The 21,910-nt window shown below is 40.1% G+C and overlaps 1 protein-coding gene across 1 annotated transcript in view; it reads left to right on the plus strand.

The window, feature by feature from the left end:
• Positions 1-341: 341 nt before the first annotated feature.
• Positions 342-21,910, plus strand: part of LOC134566017 (vomeronasal type-2 receptor 26-like) — a 44,697-nt gene continuing 23,128 nt past the window's right edge. The window contains exons 1-3 of the mRNA XM_063425732.1: positions 342-1,019; positions 16,756-17,034; positions 20,567-21,265. Of these exons, the coding sequence (XP_063281802.1) occupies positions 342-1,019; positions 16,756-17,034; positions 20,567-21,265 (1,656 nt within the window). The remainder of the gene's footprint in view (positions 1,020-16,755; positions 17,035-20,566; positions 21,266-21,910) is intronic.

Raw genomic sequence — 21,910 nt, forward strand, 5'->3', positions numbered from 1 at the left:
CATCATGGGTGACTGTAATCTTCCTGATGTGAATTGGAAAACAAAAATAGCTGCTTGTGCCAGGAGCACACATATTCTAAATTCACCACAGAAAAGACGGAGAAGTATAGAGGAAGGGGAGTTAGAGGAGGAGTGGATCTTCAGAGGAGAAAAGAGAGACAAAACAAGCAGGGATTTTCAATTTGACTCCATATGTTTTAAACTCCCCTCAGATCAAATTATTACAGAAGGGTTTAAAATTCGCACCAACAAAAGGGTTAAACAAATTTAAAACATATGTGGATTTAAATAGATTTAAGAGGACATTGTGCCTAAAGATTTTTTTTCAAAAGAATCCCATTATGACTAGTTCTGAAGATATTCAACAGGACAACCATAAACATACAAATCTGAAAGAAAAACCAAAGTATTACTCCAAAAATTTAATTTCAAGCGAAATGATAACATTTGAAAAACTAGTGATGAGAGATATAAACAAAATTAAAAAAACAAATACATATCAACAGAATCTCACTAGGAAAGAATGTATGGCCCTAAAGAAATTCCAGAAAGATAAATCAATAATAATTAAACCTGCGGATAAGGGGGGAGGTGTAGTCCTTATGACGTTAGATGACTATAATAAAGAATCACATAGATTATTGGAGGACACTAACACCTATATAAAACTACGAGCAGATCCCACTAAAGATTTGAAGGAGAAATGTCATAATTATCTAAATGAAGGATACAAAAATGGGATTTTAAATCAAAAAGAGTTCAATTACTTAAAAATTGATTTTCCAAAAATTCCGGTATTATACCACCTCCCCAAAGTCCACAAGAATCCCACTCAACCTCCAGGAAGACCCATAGTTTCGGGCATTGGATCTATATCCTGCAGACTATCTGAGTACATAGACCAATGTCTGCAACCAATTGTTCGACAAATACCCAGCTACTTAAAAGACACTGGAGATATATTAAGGCACATAGACAAATTGGTGTGGAGTGAGAATTATTTCTTGACCACTGCTGACGTGAGTTCCCTTTACACCATCATTGCCCACGATAAGGGCTGTATGGCCACTAGGTTTTTTCTAGAGCAATCAAGACATTTTTCACCAGAGCATATAGATTTTATTATGCAAGGGATTCTTTTAATTTTAACCAGCAATTACTTTTGGTACGATGGGCATTTTTACCTGCAGGCCTGTGGAACAGCGATGGGAACAAGGTTCGCGCCCAGCTATGCCAATCTTTTAATGGCATATTGGGAGCTCCAGTTTGTACATCATGGGGCTGGCTGGGCGACGGGCCTTGTTACCTATCGCCGTTACATAGATGATCTGTTTTTTATCTGGGAGGGTACTGAAGAATCACTTACTAGTTTCATCAATTCACCAATACCATTGGGGGTATAGTTTTAACCACGGATATTAGTAAAATGAGGGTTAATTTTTTAGACCTTGATATTTTTATTGAAGACAATCAAATTAAAACCAGTACCCATTTTAAAAAAGTCGATGTAAATAGCTTCATTTACACTACGAGCTGTCACTTTACACCTTGGCTCAAGGGAATCCCCAAATCCCAATTTATCCAAATTAAGAGAAATTGCACCGAGGAGATAACATTTATTGAACAGTCACACAAATTAGAAGTCAACCAATTGGAAAAATGAGATAAACAAGATGATTTGACTAATGATCTAAATCAAGTAATGGCAATTAAGAGAGAGACTCTACTAATAGATAGAGGGACCAATGATAATAAAATAAGACTCAATATTGCCATACCAATTTTCTTCAACTACAGCCATGGAAATCGTCATTTAAAAAAAATTATTAACAGACATTGGTCAATCCTAAAGGAGGACCCAGCCCTGTCTACCATTCTACCAGATAAACCCAAGGTGCTTTTTAGAGGAGCTCCAAATATGAAAAAGTTATTAGTGAGGAACCATATCAGGAAACAATGTAGTATAAAACCAATTGATATTAGGCAAGGTTTCTTTGGGTGCGGTATGTGCCTGGTGTGCAAAAGCACTGGAAGTAAAAAGAGACATATAGGGAAATTTAAAAGTAGTAAGGAGAACGAAGAATTCGATATTAAAAGTCTCATTACCTGCTATTCAACTAATGTAGTTTACTTGTTGGAAAGCCCATGTGGCCTTAAATATGTGGGTCGCACAAAACGAAATTTGCACACCAGGATAGAGGAACACACAAGGAACATCAAAAAGGGGTTTGTGGGACATAGTGTGTCGAATCACTTCAAGATTGCACATAACAGTGACCCTCAAGATCTCACGTTTATGGGTATACAAAAAGTTTTAGAAAATTGGAGAGGAGGTGATTTTAATAAAATTTTAGCTCAAAATGATATGAGATGGATTTTTAACCTTGGGACTTTACAACCCAATGGTCTGAATATAGATTTTGAACTCTGCCATTTTCTTTAAAATCATATTTGCACTCGTACCTCCTGAGAATCTCCATTTTTTAAAATTTTCATTCCTTACTTTATATTTTTTACATTTATTTATTTGTATTACATATACATTTCCTATTCAGATATGAACTGCATTTAAGGTTCTTTCTCTTATGCCCACTTTCAAAATGGAGCTTCACTATATTTTTAGGAGGAGTTTAGTTTGACCACTCCTCCTTTTTTAACCCCTTAACGCCGTTACGGCGTTCTATGCCGTCGCGGCTTTAAAGGGCTATAAAGCCGTTGCGGCGGCATAGAACGCTGTAACGGCTTAAGCCCCCAGAAGATCGCAACTACTCACCTCTGCCGCGATCCTCTTCTGGGGGGCTGCCTGACAGCCCAGGCAGCCCCCCCATGGCAAATGAGGCCCCCGGGGGCCATGTGATCGCTCTCAAAGAGCGATCACATGGCCCCCTATAGCTGGCTGTGGATCTGCCAGCAGGGGGACTGTTTGAAATATCAGACAGTCCCCCTGCTGGTAGGAAGAATAAAAAAAAAGTATTAAACATGTGTAAAATTAAATGAAAAGTATTTATATATATATAATATGTATATATATATTATATATATAATATATATACATATTATATATATATGTAACGTCATACAAAGTGTATTTTAATATTAATATTAGTATATATATTAATATTAAAATACACTTAGAATGATGTTACATATATATAATATGAATATATATTATATATATAATAGATATATACACATATATTATATATAAATACGTCTAATTACAATAATAAATAAAATAATAAAATAAATAAATAAAATATTGAAACAAAATTTAAAATAAATTATATATGCATATGTAATTTCATTCTAACTGTATTTTGCTATTAATATATATATATATTGGTAACATAATACACATAGAATGACATTCTATATATATCTATCTATATATAAAATACAAATAACCGCAAATATATATATAGAGATAAATACATATAATTACATAAAAGATTACATTAGTATACACGTAGAATTTAAATACCTATAAATGCATATATATTAAAATTCTACGTATATATTTAAGTAATTTTTTAACGTAATTATGTCATTTGATTAATTAAAATTTGATTGACATGCCTGACAACACAGGGAGAAAGTGCAGAGAATTTAATTCGCAAGCACTATATTTGACCCTGTAACTCTCCAAGACACCATAAAACCTGTACATAGGGGGTACTGTTTTACTCGGGAGACTTCGCTGAACTCAAATATTAGTGTAATATTGTATTAAAACAATGATATTTTAAGTAAAAGTGAAGTTTTTTGCATTTTTTACAAACAAACGCCACTTTTATGGACTATATTATTGTTGTAATATGTTTTACTGTTTTAAAACACTAATATTTGTGTTTACCCCCCATGTACAGGTTTTATGGTGTTTTGGAAAGTTAGAGAGTCACATATAAGGCTTGCATTTCATTTTTTTGACATTGAAATTTGCCAGATTAGTTATGTTGCCTTTGAGATCGTATGGTAGCCCAGGAATAAGAATTGCCCCCATGATGGCATACCATTTGCAAAAGTAGACAACCCAAGGTATTGCAAATGGGGTATGCCCAGCCATTTTTAGTAGCCACTTAGTCACAAACACTGGCCAAATATTAGTTTTTTCCTTTTGTTACACAAAAACAAATATGAACGCTAACTTTGGCCAGTGTTTGTGACTAAGTGGCTACTAAAAAAGACTAAACATACCCCACGTTCAATACCTTGGGTTGTCTACTTTTTCAAATGGTATGCCATTATGGGGGTAATTCTCATTCCTGGGCTACCACACTGTCTTAAAGGTAACATTACTAATCTGGCAAATTTCAATTTGAAAATGGAACGTTCTATATTTGACCCTGTAACTTTCCAAAACACCATAAAACCTGTTAATGGGAGGTACTGTTGTACTCATGAGACATCGCTAATTACAAATATGTGCATTTTGTTGCAGTAAAACCTAACAGTATTATGACATTTACAGCTAAAATGTGAGGCGGAACTTCACATTTAAAAAAAAAAAAAAAAAATACATTTCTCACAGTTTTTTAAATTTTATTCATAATAAATTATGTTTCATATATAAATATTTGATATAAAATGAAAGCCCTGTTTCTCCTGAACAAAATGATATATAATAAGTGTCAGTGCATTTAATATGAAAGAGGTGAATTACGGTTGAACAGACATATAGCGCAAATTCCAGTTTTTGTTTACATTTTGTTTTGATCAGAACGTGTACTATTGACTCCGTCCTGAAGGGGTTAACATATATTATTTTTAACACATATTCTTTTAATAACAAATTTTATTTAAAATATCTTGTTTTTATTCTTATTTTTTTTTCCGGACAGTGGGTCCTTGATGGTCACTCAAATTTGTGCTAATGTACATGTGCACTTTATTCCGGCGGTGAGGGGCGGTCCTGGCGAGCGGGTAAGCCCGTTACGTCATTTCCTCCGATCCCCGACTGGATGGTGAACATATTATAGGTGCACCTGCGGTATCCTCCCCCTGCACACACTGACACCTAACAAGGGTTCCGTTGGAGCTAGTGTGCCTGTGGGGATCTCCAATTTGACGCACGATATGTGACGTCATTGGAGTTTACTTCCTCCCGGCCGGCCACCAGACTTCAGCATGGGAATCACTTTTACCCGTTTTTTTAAATAAGTTTTATGACGCTCGGGCAAAGCAAAGCATGTCATTTATACATATCTTGATTATGTAATCACAGAGGGGGGTTGTCTAGTCGGCGGTGGAGGGCGGAAGTGGCGGTCGGTATTTTCCGTAACTGCCACTTCCGCCAACCACTACCCTGATTGGATTTCCTTTATAATGATACAACCTAATAACCTAATAATCTCTTCAATTAAGTCTCTCTTTTGAGTGAAGGGAAGTTTAGCCAATGGGAACCCCTTTAACACAGATGTTTTGCCAAAACGAATTGTTTTAATTTTATGATTGGACAATTACATATTGAATGACCCCAAAGGGAGGTCCCATATAATTTTTGGAGCATTTATAAAGCAGTAGATTCCTGAGGCTACTCTACAGTTACTGAGGAAGCTCATACAAGAGTGAAACGCGTTTAGCTGGATTTTGGACTTTTTCATTTTATTTATGTGTTTTATATATAATTCTAGCATTGCTTTTATCGTCAATAAATTATTTGTTATACCTACACATATCAGTCCTTAAAGTCCTTTCTAGCCTCCAGGAACTTTATGTGGGGAATGCTATCCCGTTTAAATTAGCATACTGCCAATCAACCTCAGAGCCGGGAATCCAAGGCTCTGTTCAAGGTGAGCACAACCTTTATCACTTGTACTACATTTACTCTTCATACAATACTACCCATCTGGCCTATTGCTTTCTGCTTTATATCCCTGGAGGAATACCGTTTGGGACCAAGGGGTGTGTTGTTGCCTTAAAAGCAAGAGTTATTTATGGAGCCAATGTCATATAGGCTCCAACCCATGTGAGTGGTTTAAGCTATTTCTTACTATTACCCACTGTTTTTATGTAACCATCTGCACTATATTCTGTTTTTGTTTTTTCGTTTTGTATGTATTTTAGGACATATATTTTCGAGACTGTCATTGCACTGGAGGGGTGAGTGTACCCCCACATTACTTATATTTACTATAGCGCTCCACTTGTTGGTATGTAATCTATACCTCCTTTTTTTGAATAGTTGAGGAAATAGCTAAAATGACAATGAAGCGGGAAGTTATCATCATGGGTGACTTTAATCTTCCTGATGTGAACTGGAAATCCAAAAAAGCTGTTTGTGCCAGGAGCACACATATTCTAAACTCCCTACTGGGATTGTCTCTAAAACAACTCATTGAGGAACCAACTTGTAAGGAGGCCATACTAGATTTAGCGTTAACAAATGGAGATTTTGTATCAGATATTACTGTAGGTTAAAGTTTAGGATTCAGTGATCATCAGTCAGTGTGGTTTAATATAATAACAGTGACTGAGTCACATCACACAAAAACAAAAACAAAAGTTTTAGACTTTAGAAAAACAGACTTTTCTAAAATTAGAATATGCGTAAAGGAGCCATTATCAGACTGGAGCAATTTAAATGGAGTCCACGAGAAATGGGATTATTTAAAAGTTGCACTGCTGAAGGCAACAGAAAATTGCATTAGGCTTGTCAGTAAAAGCAAAAATTTAGAAAACCCCTGTGGTACTCTGCAGATGTGACCAAAATAGTAAAAAACAAAAAGTTAGCATTTAGTAATTATAAAAAAATCCCATAATGAGGAAGACAGACAAATCTATAAGATTAGGCAGAAAAAGGGTTAACCAAGTTATAAGAGCCTCCAAAGCACACACAGAAGAGAAAATAGCACAGTCTGTAAAAAAGGGGGATAAAACATTTTCTAGATACATAAATGAGAAAAGGAAAATAAAACAGCGATTAGTTAGATTAAAAACAAAATAAGGAAGGTATGTAGAAGAGGTCTAGCTGATTGCCTCAATTAATATTTTTGTTCAGTATTTACAGATGAAAATGAAGGAAAGGGTCCTCAGTTAGGAAAAAGGACAAATGAGTCATTTGTCACATGTGAGTTTACAGAGGAAGAGGTTCTATTTCAACTGTCAAAAGTAAAGACAAATAAGTCGACAGGGCCTGATGTGATACACCCAAAGTACTAGCAAAACCATTAACGGATTTATTTAACCAATCATTGTTAACAGGAGTAGTCCCAGAAGATTGGAAATTAGCTAATGTTGTACCCATTCACAAGAAAGGTAGTAGGGAGGAGTCGGGCAACTATAGGCCAGTAAGCCTTATTTCAGTAGTGGGGAAAGTGATGGACACAATGTTAAAGGATAGTCCCTGCTTCCCCAACATCCAGACTCCAGGAGCTGCACTGCCTTCACTCCTCCCTTCCAAGTTCCAGCCCATAATGGACAGAGGTAACTGTGTGTGTGTGACTGTAACTGTGTGTGTGTGTGTTTGACTGTAACTGTATGTGTGACTGTGTTTGTGTGACTGTAACTGTATGTGTGTCTGTAACTGTGTGTGTTTGTGACTAACTGTATGTGTGACTGTATGTGTGAATGTAACTGTAACTGTGTGTGTGTGACTGTATCTGTGTGTTTGTGTGTGTGACTGTCTGCCTCTGTGTGTGTGTGTGACTGTCTGCCTCTGTGTGTGTGACAGTTTGCCTGTGTGTGTGACTGTTTGCGTGTGTGTGTGACTGTTTGCGTGTGTGTGTGACTGTCTGCCTCTGTGTGTGTGACAGTTTGCCTGTGTGTGTGACTGTTTGCGTGTGTGTGTGACTGTTTGCGTGTGTGTGTGACTGTTTGCGTGTGTGTGTGACTGTCTGCCTTTATGTGTCTGTGCGTGTGACTGTCTGCCTCTGTGTGTGTGTATCTGCCTGCCTGTGTGTGTGAGACTGTTTGCCTGTGTGACTGTCTGCCTCTGTGTGTGTGTGTGGCTGTGTGTGTGACGGTCTGCCTCTGTGTGTGTGACTGTCTGTCTGTGTGTGTGACTGTTTGCCTGTGTGACTGTCTGCCTCTGTGTGTTTGTGGCTGTGTGTGTGTGTTTGACTGTCTGCCTGTGTGTGTGTGACTGTCTGCCTGTGTGTGTTTGACTGTCTGCCTGTGTGTGTGTGACTGTCTGCCTGTGTGTGTGTAACTGTCTGCCTCTGTGTGACTGTTTGCCTGTGTGTGTGACTGTTTGCATGTGTGTGTGACTGTTTGCATGTGTGTGGCTGTCTGCCTTTAGGTGTGTGTGCGTGTGACTGTCTTCCTCTGTGTGTGTGTGACTGCCTGCCTCTGTGTGTGACTGTCTGCCTCTGTGTGTGTAACTGTCTGCCTGTGTGTGTAACTGTCTGCCTGTGTGTGTGACTTTTTGCCTGTGTGTGTGACTGTTTGCCTGCCTCTGTGTGTGTGACTGTCTGCCTCTATGCATGTGTATGTGACTGTCTGCCTCTGTGTGTGTGACTGTCTGCCTGTGTGTGTGACTGTCTGCCTGTGTGTGTGGCTGTCTGCCTCTGTGTGTGTGTGTGTTAATGTCTGCCTCTGTGTGTGTAACTGTCTGCCTGTGTGTGTGACTGTTTGCCTGTGTGTGTGACCATTTGCATGTGTGTGACTGTTTGCGTGTGTGTGGCTGTCTGCCTTTATGTGTGTGTGTGTGTGACTGTCTGCCTGTGTGTGTGACTGTTTGCCCGTGTGACTGTCTGCCCCTGTGTGTGTGTGGCTGTGTGTGTGTGTGTGTGTGACTGTCTGCCTCTGTGTGTGTGACTGTCTGTGTGTGTGACTGTTTGCCTGTGTGACTGTCTGCCTCTGTGTGTATGACTATGTGTCTATGTATGTGTGACTGCCTGCCTGTGTGTAACTGTAACTGTGTGTGCATCACTGTCTGCCTGTGTGTGTGACTGTAAGCCTGTGTGTGTGATTTTTCACACAGAGCGTCTAAAGCCGGCCCTGGCTGTATCGATCCAAAGTGCCCGCATTGATGTCCTTGGTGATTCCTCCTGTCATGGAGGGAGCAGTTTATGGACCCCCGAGGTGGGCAACTGTGAGCACATTAGAGGCGGCGAGAGAGCTGTAATGATCCTGCTCTGCTCCCTTGCGCACTGTCTACTGATGCCGGGAGCTGGAACATGACATCATATTTGTGCTTTCCAGTTGAACCTGGAGAGGGTTACAAGCATCTAAAGAGGCAAACAGCAGGTGGAATGTTTCAGCCATTATTCAAGCATACCAAGCTTCATGGGGTTCTGTTCCAGATGGACTTAAAGCACAATTAATCAAATCTCTTTCTCCTTCCTGGACAACAGTGGAGAAAGTCTCACCTGAGGTGAGTTGCAAGGCTGCTACTTGGTCTTCCAGTAATGCATTTATTAAACAGTATTAGTTGGATGTCAGAACTGCTCAGTGTGATAATGTTGGTAAAAGTGGTTTCAGTTTGCAATATTTAATGCAGTGCAAACTGTATGTTTGATTTTTTTTTATGTTTGATTTTTTTAACCATATCTCGGGGTGAAAATATAATTTTGCCTCTTTATAAATTGCTGGTAAGTCCACACCTTGAATATGCTGTGCAATTTTGGGTACCTCTTCTAAAGAAGGATATCATGGCACTAGAAAAAGTGCAGAGACGAGCTACAAAATTTATAAAAGGAATGGAGCATTTTAGTTATGAAGAAAGGCTAAAAAATGTAAATCTCTTTAGTTGTAAATCTCTGCTTGATCCAAGGAGATATGGAGATATCTGACTCATTTTAGGGTCAAGAAGGAATTTTTTCCTAGTTTGTTGCAAAATTGGAAGCGCTTCAGACTGGGTTTTTTGCCTTCTTTTGGATCAACAGCAAAAACATATGTGAGGAAGGCTGAACTTGATGGACGCAAGTCTCTTTTCAGCTATGTAACTATATTTTTTTCTCGCAATCTGGAGTATGTGTTTTCTTATTCTTATGGGTCTTTGCTTGGGTATTACCCAAGGAGGAGAACATTTATTTCTACTTACTGTAATTTTCTTTTCCTGGTCATAGGCCATGGCAGCACTATGGTTTTACCCTTGGTATTTGGCTTGAGACTAGGAAGGGTTTTTACAACTTTATTTTAATTAGGTTCCTGCATAATTGTGGATGAGAGGAGCCACACATTGTTGTGCTACCATGGCCGATGACCTATCGTGCATCCGGGCTTAGTGCTGCCATAAGTAGGCACAGGCAGTGGCCTTAAGATGCACTGGCCCTGTTGGCGCACTGTTTGCATGACTGGCAGGAGAGGAGCACACAGCACATCGCTTCCCTCCTACTGATCACAGCATGCAGTGTGGCTGAGCTGTGGATTGCAGTAGAGGAGCTTCTGTAACCTCTACCCAGTCTGACAGGAAGCTGTTCGGTGCTCTATGAATGCACATCCTGTCAGACTGGGTAAAAGTTACAGAAACTCCTCTTCCATGGTCTGTGGCTTGGACCCACTACAAACACACAGGGAGGTGAGAAAGTTCAGGTAGGAAGAGGGAGTAAGACATACAGGGACTGGGGGAACGAGACACATGGAGTGGCCTGGAGGAATGAGACACATAGGGGAGGGAACTAGACATATGGAGGGGGCTGGAAGGAATGAGACACGTGGGGGCTCAGGGAGTGAGACACATGAAAAAAGGCGATGGTGGAAGAAATAGGACACATGGGGCTGGTGGAATGAGACATTGTAGGGAGGGAATGAGATGCATGAAGGGGATAGGGGATGAGACACATGATGGGGCTGGGGGAATGAAGCACATGGTGGGGAAGAAATGAGACACATGAATGGAGGGGCTGGGTGAGAAAATGAAGGGGATAGGGGGATGAGACACACAAGGGAGTGGGTGGAATGAGACACATGAGGTGAGGAAATGAGACACATGCATGGAGAGGTTGGGAGGAATGAGACATATTGCAGTGAGGAAATGATACAATTGGAATGGAGGGGCAGGGAGAACGAGGCAAATGGAGGGGCTGGGGGGTACACAAAGAGACAGAGGGGATGGGGAGAAAGAGACATTGTGGGGGAAGATACATGCAAAAGGGGCTGTGGAGAGAAAGAGACAAACAGAGGGGATGGGGGAATGACACAGAGGGGCTGGGAAAGGGACAAAAGAGACACCCAGAGGGGTTGGGTACAGGTTACGGGATCTCCTCTACCAAGGTCTGTCACTCGGACACACTACAAGGTGGGAGGCAAGCAGGTGCAGGGTAAGGGAGTAAAACACAGTATGTAGCTGGGGGAATGAGACACATGGAGAAACCTGGAGAGACATATGGGTGCTGGGGGAGCCACATGAGTGGAGGTGCTGGCGGATAAAATGGGACACATGAGGGGAGGCTGGGGTAATGAGACACATGGTGAAAGGAGACACATGGGGCCTGGGGGAATGAGACACATGGGGGGCTGGGGGAATGAGACCCATGGGGAGCTGGAGGAATGAGACCCATGGCGGCTGGGTCCATGGCGGCTGGGGGAATGAGACACGAAGGGGCTGGGGGAATGAGACACGAAGGGGATGGGGGAATAAAGCACATGGTGGAGAGGGAGTAAGATACATGAATGTAGGGGCTGGTTGGAGGAAATGAGACACATGGAGAGGTTGGGGGGAATGAGACACAGGTGGGAGTGTGGGGAATGAGACACATGGGGTGAGGCAATTTGAGACATGGATGGAGGGGATGGGGGAATGAGACACAGAGCAGCAGGGGTGAAGAAAAGAGACACTTGGAATGGAGGGGCTGGAGAAATGGGACACATGGAGTGGCTGGGGGGTACACAAAGAGACATAGAGGGGATGGGGGAGAAAGAGACAAGGTGCTGGGGGAAGAGACACACAAAAGGGTCTGTGGAGAGAAAGAGACAACCAGAGAGGCTGGGGGGGCGGGGCCGGGCCACCGAGCTGAGAGGCAGCAGAACAATATGCCTCCCGGCCTGAACGCGAAAAAAACGCTAAAACTCGCCATATAAACTAACTCAATACCGAAATGACCGACACATCCCTAACAAGCAGCATCCAAGCTTCAGGGAGATCCCAAACAGGGACGGGTACCGAGTCAGGAACACCGCAAATACAAAAGCGGGCCTACTCGCCATCACAGACATGGAAAATGGCGGCTCCCAACGACACATTGATCACTGATAGGCAGCCAGTGAGACGGCGGACTGCCAGCTACGCTACCTACACGGAGGACCATACCGTTACAAGAGGCGGTCCGGCCCCGCTCCCCCCCACCGGCCGGGGGGGGAGACAGACCCGGCCACATGGCGGTGGCGCGCCCCGGGTGAAAGATACCGCGAGGGGTTCGAGCAGACCGCCTACACGAGCAAAGGCAACCGGAATGGAGCCTGCCCGAAGATTTGCCTCAGACAGAGAGGCAACGGGGAGACAACCATGGGCGGCTCACACGGGCCCTGGTAGAACCGAGCGCTAAACAGATCCCCCGTGCTGAGTCCCTGACCGCCGGAGAAGTGGATACCCGGGCTTCTGGGTCTGGGAGGTCCCCGGAGAGCCATGTCCCCGATGCCGTGAGCCCGGTGGGGCGGGATTGTGCCACCCTCCCGACGGACCGGTGGTCACGGAGGTGGAGCACCGGCCCCAAGCAAGTGGCCGACACCGGGCGAGACACTGGAGTACACACTTCAGGAGGCCCACGTGGAGCTGGGGAGGTGCAGGGAGCGGATGCCCCGAGGACTTTTGTGGTGGGGTCCGACGGACAGCTACTACTCCTGAGTGCCCACAGCACAGTGGGGGTCCCACCGGTGAGCGGAGACCGACATGGGGAAGAAGGAAGGAGGCCTAGCGACCCAGGGACGGTGTGGTTGCAGCGCCATGGGAGACTCCCTCCAGACGGCTAGGCGGTCTGACAAGGCCTTGCTGCCGTTCGATAGTTCACAATTCTTAATTTTCCACTTTTGATTTTTATTGTTTATTTTATTTTATTTTTTTATTTTATTATTTCCACGCTTGTATTTACAATTTAAGCAATTAGCATCAATGTGCAGGTCCTTCACGAATCCAGGGGCCGTTAAGAAGCCCAGTAAAGCATGTACACTGCTTTCGTAGTTCCACTAATTATTGCACACAGTGCGAGGCATGCCCATATTGTCCTTAACTAGCGACTGCAAGGATGTAAACAGGATATATTGATGCCTCAAGATGCCAGACTAATATAAGTTAATGCACGTGTACTATACCAGACAACAGCATTTTATATAGGGAGTCCGTTTATCTACCCCGTACCAGTACTGCACTGTTAGGAACAGTACTATACTAGACCATGCGTTATAAGCTATTCCAATGACCACCTACATGCTTACATGTTACTGAGCATTATGTTTGGCGATAAATATGAAAAAAATAAAAAAATAAAAAATATAATATAAAAATGTAAAGATAACCAATGAGAATCAGGTCAGACAGCAAGGTCTTGCCGATATGATATCATTTAATGCCAAATGGTTATTAGATATTATAAAGTTTGAACAATGCTAGACCCGGACCAGGCAGCTAGGACTTAATGTTATGTTTATACTCCTTACCAATTGCTTACTGGATCCCGCAAGCATGCATCTTCTAGTTGTTGCCTGAGTAATTAACCTGATAAATGCCACTAATGGCCTACGTATAGTTAAAATGGTTGACATACAGTGCCTTTCCTCTCGCAAAGTTTAGATACCTTACATTTACTTCAATGCCTGTTTATTTTGATATCTCTGCCTCTGCGCAAGCAACCAAATGTTATTCCTATGAATCCGCAATGTGCCTGCTCACAATTTATTGCGACTCCAATAAAAATATTCAAAACAACAAGAGAGGCTGGGGGAATGACACAGAGGGACCTGGAAAGGAACAAAAGAGACACCCAGTGGGGTTGGGTAGAGGTTACGGGAGCTCCTCTACCATGGTACGTGGCTAGAAACACTACAAGGAGGGAGGCAAGCAGGTGCAGGGGGAGGGAGTAGACACATAGAGGTCTGGGGAATGGAACACATGGGGGATGGGTTAACGAGACATGTAGAGTGGCCTAGGGGAATGAGACACATAGTGGAGGGTATGAGACACATGTAGGGGCTGGAGAAATGAGACATATGGGGCTGGTGAAGTGAGACACATGAATGGAGGGGCTGGGGGAAGAAATGGGACACATGAGAGGGGGATGGGGGAATGAGACACATGAGGAAAGGAGACATAGGGGGCTGGGGGAAAGAGGCACATGAAGGGGTTGGGGAGATTATGAGACACATGCAGGGGCTGGTGTGGAATCAGACACATGAGGGGGCTGGGAAACTGAAGCACATGGTGGGGAAGGAATGAGACACGTGAATGGAGGGTGTGTTGGGAGGAAATGAGACACATGAATAAAGGGGCTGGGAGGAGGAAATGAGACACATGGAGGGGCTGGTGGGACTGAGACCCACGAGGGAGTGGGGGGGTGAGAAACATGGGGATGAGGAAATGAGACACATGAATGGAGGGGTAGGGGGGAATGAGACACACAGAGGGGCTGGGGAGTACACAAAGAGACAAACAGAGGGGCTGAGGGAAATAACAAAGAAGGTCTGGGGAAGGGACAAAAGAGACACCCATACTGTGGTTTGTTGCTCGGACACGCTACAAGGAGGAAGGTGAGCAAGTGCTAGAAAGGGGCTTGGAAAGTGGAAGAGACACAGAAAGGCTGGAGAAAGGAAGAAAGTGACACACAAAGGGGCTAATGTAGAAAAAGGAAAAAAAATGGGGCAGTGGTAGAAAAAGACAAACAAAGGGCCTGGGGTAGAAAGAGACACCCAAGGGGGTTGTGTAAGAGACACATAAAGGGAAACAGGGGGGGATAAGATATACTAAAGGGGAGTGCAAGAAAAAAGGGGATAACATACACTAAAGGGGGTAAGTAATTCAAAAGAGAGCATAAGAAAAAGAAAAAAGTTAGAAATGAATGAGGTGGATTAAGGGACATATAGGTGAAGATAATTTTTTGGGGTGAAATGGGGGCAGCAAAATGCATTTTCGCCTGTGTAGCCAAAACTCCCTGCTGTGCCCTGCATATATATTGCATATATTGCCACATTATCATGACATTTCCCTTACAATAAAATGTGAAAATAGAAAAAAATCAATATGGCCAACATATTTGGCAGCATTGACAGTGTTCACTCATCCATAATTAAAAATATTTTTTGTGTGTTTTGTGATTTAGCGGTTATTACTTTACCACCAAGTTACTTACAGTACATTTTCAATTGTTAAATATGTGCATAAAATATTTTGTGAAAAGTCAAAGTAAGTCAAAGAAAATCTATTTCGGCGTAATTGCCTTGCATATCAATTAAAATTCAACTAAGCATTTTGACGTGTTTGTGCATATCTCATGTGTATTTTTAACCACAGGGAATCGAATAATTGTAAAGGCTTTTCTTGGATACACAGCTATTTAAATACAGTGATCTTTCAGCTTATGCCTTCGTTGAACGAATCGCTGTGTCAGAGCAACAAAGAAATCAATTTCACACTAAGGACGTTGTTAGAAGAATTCAGTATGGTTAAGGAAATATTTTTTCTATTTTTTCTATGCCCATTTTTTTTCTTTACTTGTACTTTGTGGGTGATAGACTGTACAGAATTGATGAAGAATTTGAGATATCCATGCACCCTGATCCCCAGAATGTCAGTTCTGGAATACAGCAGCACACAAGATGGAGATATCATAATAGGAGGCATATTCAGTGTGCATTACCATGTTTCAAAGAAGGCACACACGATGTCAATGTGTACGTTGTGAGTTTTTATTTATTTTTAATATGATTTTCTCATGAGTAAATATACAGCTATGTTTGAACAATGGTGGCTGCTTTCATAAAAGTACTATAAAGGTGTCAATATGTTAAGTTTCTCCTTATTTCTAAAGTACTATAAAGGTGTCAAATGCTTACATGTCGGTACAAATTGTCTAAGAATTTTTTCTGTTGCTCTTTTGGCTTCTATGGTTTTTTTTTTTCTCATCCTATATTTTTTTCACTGTGTTTACTTTTCTATCTTTCTTTTATTAAAACATTTTCTAAAATATATTTTCTCTTTAATTTAAAAATAAATAAATAAAATATAACAGCGCCTGAGTGAGAATATTGTTCTTGTATCCGCAAGATGTTTTTAATTGAATGCTCCTACTTTTTAGTTCACTAGAATTTAATGTAACAAATTAGGAATTTTAACTTTTTAAACTGCTAGAAACAGTGGTATGTTTTCCACATTTATATTAGGGGAAATTGCTCAATATAAATAGTGTTTTATTTCCATTTATTTTGTTAGTTTCTTTAGCTGGAAGGTATCACATAAATGTCATTATTTCATTTTTTAGCATTATAGTAAATATCAGTTTTTGTAATATTTATTTGGGGATTTTTGTCTAATTATACTCTAATCTCTATGTAGATATAAATTACTGTTCCAACCATTCCTTGCCGAATATATATCATTTTTGCCCTTTGTATTGACTCGAAAATTCAAAATTGGGAGATTTCAGTATGAACAATTTTACAAAACCAGTTTAATGAGTTTTTGAGATACAGCATCAGACCCCTGTCGAATATGATGTCTGTTACTAGATATAAATTAAAAATTATTTGTAGACAGAACAGTATGTTGCTTTTCTTCTGCTGTGGGGTTTGTAATGGTAAGCTGTGGCAATGTTACAATTATATATTTATTAAATAAAATGATATACCTAACTCAGCCTTTGATTTTTTTTGTTTAGTATTTCTCCTCAGTATTACAGACATTTCTTGGCCCTTGTTTTTGCCATTGATGAGATAAACAGAAATCCCAATATACTACCTAACCTAACTCTAGGATACCATATGTTTGATTCTTGCTGTGATGTAAATACAGCCATAGACGGCGTAATAAGGATATTATCTGGATCTAGAAAAGTAATTCCTAACTACTCTTGCAGGAAACATGGCAAACTAGTTGGCTTTATCGGAGATCTGTCCTCGGACTCTTCTGTGTCTGTAGCTCATGTTCTTGGAGTCCATAGCTATTTACAGGTAAAGTTCTATTGATTTATTAAACTGGATCTGCATCCAAAACCACTTATTAAAAGAATAAAGTATAAGATCTTGATATACCGATATTACAATATTTGCAATGTGCTTTATAATTCTAGCTCTACACCATGGATAGATGCTGTGGGCTACATCTCCCACAATAGTCTTGTGGCCATAAAGCATCATGGGAGATGTAGTCCATAACATCTGGAGTGCCGAAGGTTACCTACTCTTCCTCTACACATTTGTTCATACTACATATTTCCTTCATTAAATTGAACTAAGCGTTTTCATAGATACAATGATTGAAGAACTTTCTATAAAGAAAAATGATGAGTCAACTTAACTATAAATAATATTTTACTATGAAAGACTTATCTAAAATCAGGAAAATAGGAAAATGTGAGGAAGGACATGAACGATAGCCAACTAACACAATTGGATGTCTTACAATTTTGTAATTCCTAATAGTGGGAAGCTGAGTGAATCACAGTTTGTTGAGTACTGGTTTCTGGATACTACATGGATCCTGTAAATTTTCACCCCAGTGTTTGACACACATTGTACTAGTCTGAGGCTACTTGGCCAGAAAGAGACTAATCAAAGGTATTGAATACATAAACTATATACTGAAAGACATTTTCTACATTATTGATATGATTAGGTTCACCTAGATTGAAATTATAGGTGTAGAAGCAGAGTATTTCTTTCAGAATTTGAGTAATGTTCAGGTCTAGATTATTTTATATATAATCATTTAAAGTGCTGAAAATGTGGTGGGCTGTTGGTGATCTGTTATATAAATATACTGAATGTTACTAGTCTAGGTGCCCAGATACATAGGGATAATGAAAGCCTTGAGTTCTGCTTGAAATGTGGTCATTATTTTTTTAACTTCCTTTTTTACCGTGATTTAGCAAAGTAAGTGTTGTGAAAGTCAAGGGCTCTTGGGAAAGTTCAATTCACACATTACTATTTGTGTATGTATGAGCAAATGGACGGAGTATGTCTTCTACTTGTACACTTAAAAGGACACTCCACAGGCCAAATACAAAGCAAATACCCCAAATTAAAACATTTAATTGTGCATGTTTTTCATTGGGTTATATCTAAAAACTGTTTGCAAAAGCTGCAGAACTATTGTCTGCAGCATTTGCAAGACATCCTCTTCTTCCCCAGCCCAGACTCTTTGAGGTTGTTTAACCATTGAGAAGTTTTTTCAAGGCAGGTGCTCTGAGCAATTACTGCCTCTTGGGTTCACCATAATAATCTAATGACTGAAATGTCCAATCCTTTAGCTCAGTGATAACTGGATGTGCAGAGTCCTAATAATCTCCCCACCATCTTATCTAACATAGGAACCAGGGCTGTCCAGTCCCCTGGTCCAAAGAAGTTAAAGGGGAACTGCCCCTTCCAAGGATTTGTAATATCATATTTACTAATCCTTACATTTTACAAATATGTATTTGTGAAGTGTGAAAAATAAAATTAAATGTAGAAGTCCACTTTATCCTGCAACTAGGCTCCCCGTCGATCATTATTAATAGTTCCACCCTGTGCACCCGGAAGCCAGAATACAAAAAACATGCACTGAAAAGAAATGAAACCATGTTTAAATTTCTCCTTTTCCTTTGCAATACTGCCCTGACTTGACTTTGCCTTGTCTGAACTGGATTATCATGTAATTTGCTAAACTTTTAATATAAATTAAGTATTTCATGGAAAACATTTTTTTAACATAAGTTATAGGTGATATTATGATTTTTATTCAATGGTAGAATTTCCCTTCAAATTCTCCAAAACCCCTAACCCTGCACCCATCAATTTAGACATTTACCTAGTTACAACCTCCCTTGAATTTTTATAAAATGGTGAGCAGTGCATTAAAACCTAAATTTAAAGAGTATGAGCAATTCAATTTTGTTACACATTCAACAAGCAGACAATCAAAACACAGATGGTCCTGTATGGGTTAACTGGCGATAGATAGGTTTTTAGGTCTTTTTTTTTTTATTTTTAGTCTTTTTAGATACTGTAGGAATGTGGAAGATGCTAGGTTGTTCCATAATCACAACACTCTGTATAAGAAGGCTGTATGAACTACTTGTAGTTTGACAGCCCTCTAATTGACAACAGGCTTTAAACCTTAGAGGACTTGTGGGATCTAAATAAGGCGAGTTTAAGAGATTGAGTAATATCTTTTATAAGAGTTTATACATATTACACTATTGTAATAGTCTTTTCTTTTTTGTCAATCTTTGTTCTATTGAGGCATGAATGATATACAATGCACGTAATGATGAACATGCAAGAAAGGTAACCACTGGAGTTAGGTTAAGAAATATGCTTCAGCACCAAAAGACTTAAAAGAAAAGTAATTAATAACAACATAAGAAACAATTGGGTGTGAATAAAGCAGTGTCCGCTAATACCAAATTGTATTGAGCTCAGGCGGGGCTTGGTGCCATGCCAGCTGACTCCAGACAGTAGCAAGGTAGGGCAGTGTCTTGGGAAGTCCATGGACAATTCAAAATAGCTGTACAGGAAAGGGTCACCCCTCCAACCCCAGGTCTGCGCTAGGGTCCGCATGTTTGGACCACACTTTTAGAGACCAAGATCTTCCATCTACAAGGACAATGCGAGGAGGCCATATCTTGATTGCCCTTAGCCCAGGTAGGCCAGTAGGCAATTAGCTTTGCCCAGAAGCATCTGAAGATCTTATCGAGTCACATTTGATGGAGCCACTACAATCCCTCAAAGACATGTCCAAGCCCTGGGAGTCGGAAAGAAAGGCATCCACCATATTAGGTAATTGGAGCTCAACAAGAGTGAAAGTCTAAGCAACTTGCAGGTGCCATTGGGACAGCATGCAGAGGTTCAGTGGAGACTGGGTAGTGCATCTATCGTGGCTTTAGGGCTTAATGACCAGGGTTTGTACCCCATAATCAGTCAAAGTGATGTATATGTATATGTTCCTTTTATTTTTCATGTATATGGCACATATACATGTTAAATCTTTTTCAACTTGTATCTCTTTTGTATTTAGTGGAACATATAAACCCAAAAATAAAATTAAAAGAATCCTTTCATTATATAGACAATGCATACTTTTAATTCCACTTCATCGGATATCTTTTTATATGTTTGTTACTTTAAGCATGCAAAGGCTATAGATTTGCATGGTTTGCGGTTATTAAAAGAATTTTTTTATAACAAAAGTGGAAGGTCCAAAAAAACACCACTTTTTTATTTATGCCCACTCAATATTTTACTAATTAAAAAAAATGAAAAAAAACTAATCTAAATAAGTATTGAAAAAAACCCCACAAAAAATGAATTAAAGGCATAGAGTCTAAAGCCATGTAAATCGGGACAAAATTAGAAACGTATCTCTTTGGTGTCTTGATCCCATTTGTCACAGCACTATATTGCATGGATTGTGCAAAACATTGCAGGCTGAATACAGAACAAAGTTCATAATGTTCCTTGATATGGTGAGATCAAAATAAAATAGACTATTTTGTATTCACAGATTAGCTATGGAACCACCAGCCCTCTTTTAAGTGAAAAAAATCCATATCCATCATTTTTTCGTACAGTTCAAGATGATAAAATTCAATTTGTGGCAATTTCAAACTTGCTGATACACTTAGGCTGGAATTGGGTTGGAATTATTACGTCTCCCGATGACAGTGGAAAGACGGAGGGACACGAGCTGGTAAAGGAAATGACAAAGCATAAAATCTGCATTGAATTCACGATTACACTAAAAACTGAACAAAAAATACATGACATTGTTTCTTACAGTGAATTCAATGAAATCCTTTACCATTCCACATCCCAAGTATTCATCATTTGTGGCACAGTTCCAGTGCAGTTTTTTTGGGGGTTTGGGGATGGTGATCCCTTCTTTAACAAAACTCTGATCTTTTCCTCGTCATGGATATTCAGTGCCGACCTTGGAAAGATGCCGATACCTGCCCTTAATGGGAGTTTGCATGTTACTATTCCCAGAAGACACATTCCAGGACTGCAAAAATTCCTTCGAACTATCCACCCTTCTAACCGCCCAGATGACAGCTTCCTAGAAGATATATGGGTGCAATTTTTTGAATGTTTATCTCCAAACCAGTTTAAGAATGAACTATTTGTAGAACTTTATGACGTTGAATTTTTGAATTGTAAAGGGAATGAAACAATTACAGACATTAGTAATGTTGTGTATGACACAGTCAGTTTTAAAACATCTTACAATGTATATGTTGCAGGATACATTATGGCACACGCTCTGCATGATTTACATTACCCTGGTGATACATCTCTCCATCGCCAGCTTAAAATCTATGGACATAATTATAAGGTATAGTTACCTGATCTGGCAAGTCAATGTTATTTTTTTTATATAGTGTGATAAATGATATTATACAGCACATAGAATAACTGAGTTTCACCTTATTTACTAAATATAAAAAACACCTGAGATTGCATAATTCTGACTCCTAACTTGACTTTAGCCTGTTTACGGGATTCATTCAGATGGTTGATTTGGTATCATAGAGCCAAATATCTCAACGTCCTCAATTATTTGTTATTCAGTCTTCTTTGAAAGTGAATTATTCTTATTTATTCTTTGTATCTGATTAAATTGTAACATATATTTATTACTACTTGTTAAGACGCTCACCGCCAGGGGAATGAAGCCGCCGTTTAGTCGATAATCCCCTTTCTCCAGAAATGCAATTTTAGTCCAACCGATTGTAAAACTCCCGAACGGAGCATACGAATACGGCAACTCCCGATCAGCAATCCATCCGAAATCCTTCGACAGCTAGAAATAAACGAAAACGCTGTCCCAATAGTAAATCCCTCCACAAAC

Source organism: Pelobates fuscus, chromosome 6, assembly GCF_036172605.1.
Source record: "Pelobates fuscus isolate aPelFus1 chromosome 6, aPelFus1.pri, whole genome shotgun sequence".
NCBI classification, from domain to species: Eukaryota; Metazoa; Chordata; class Amphibia; order Anura; family Pelobatidae; genus Pelobates; species Pelobates fuscus.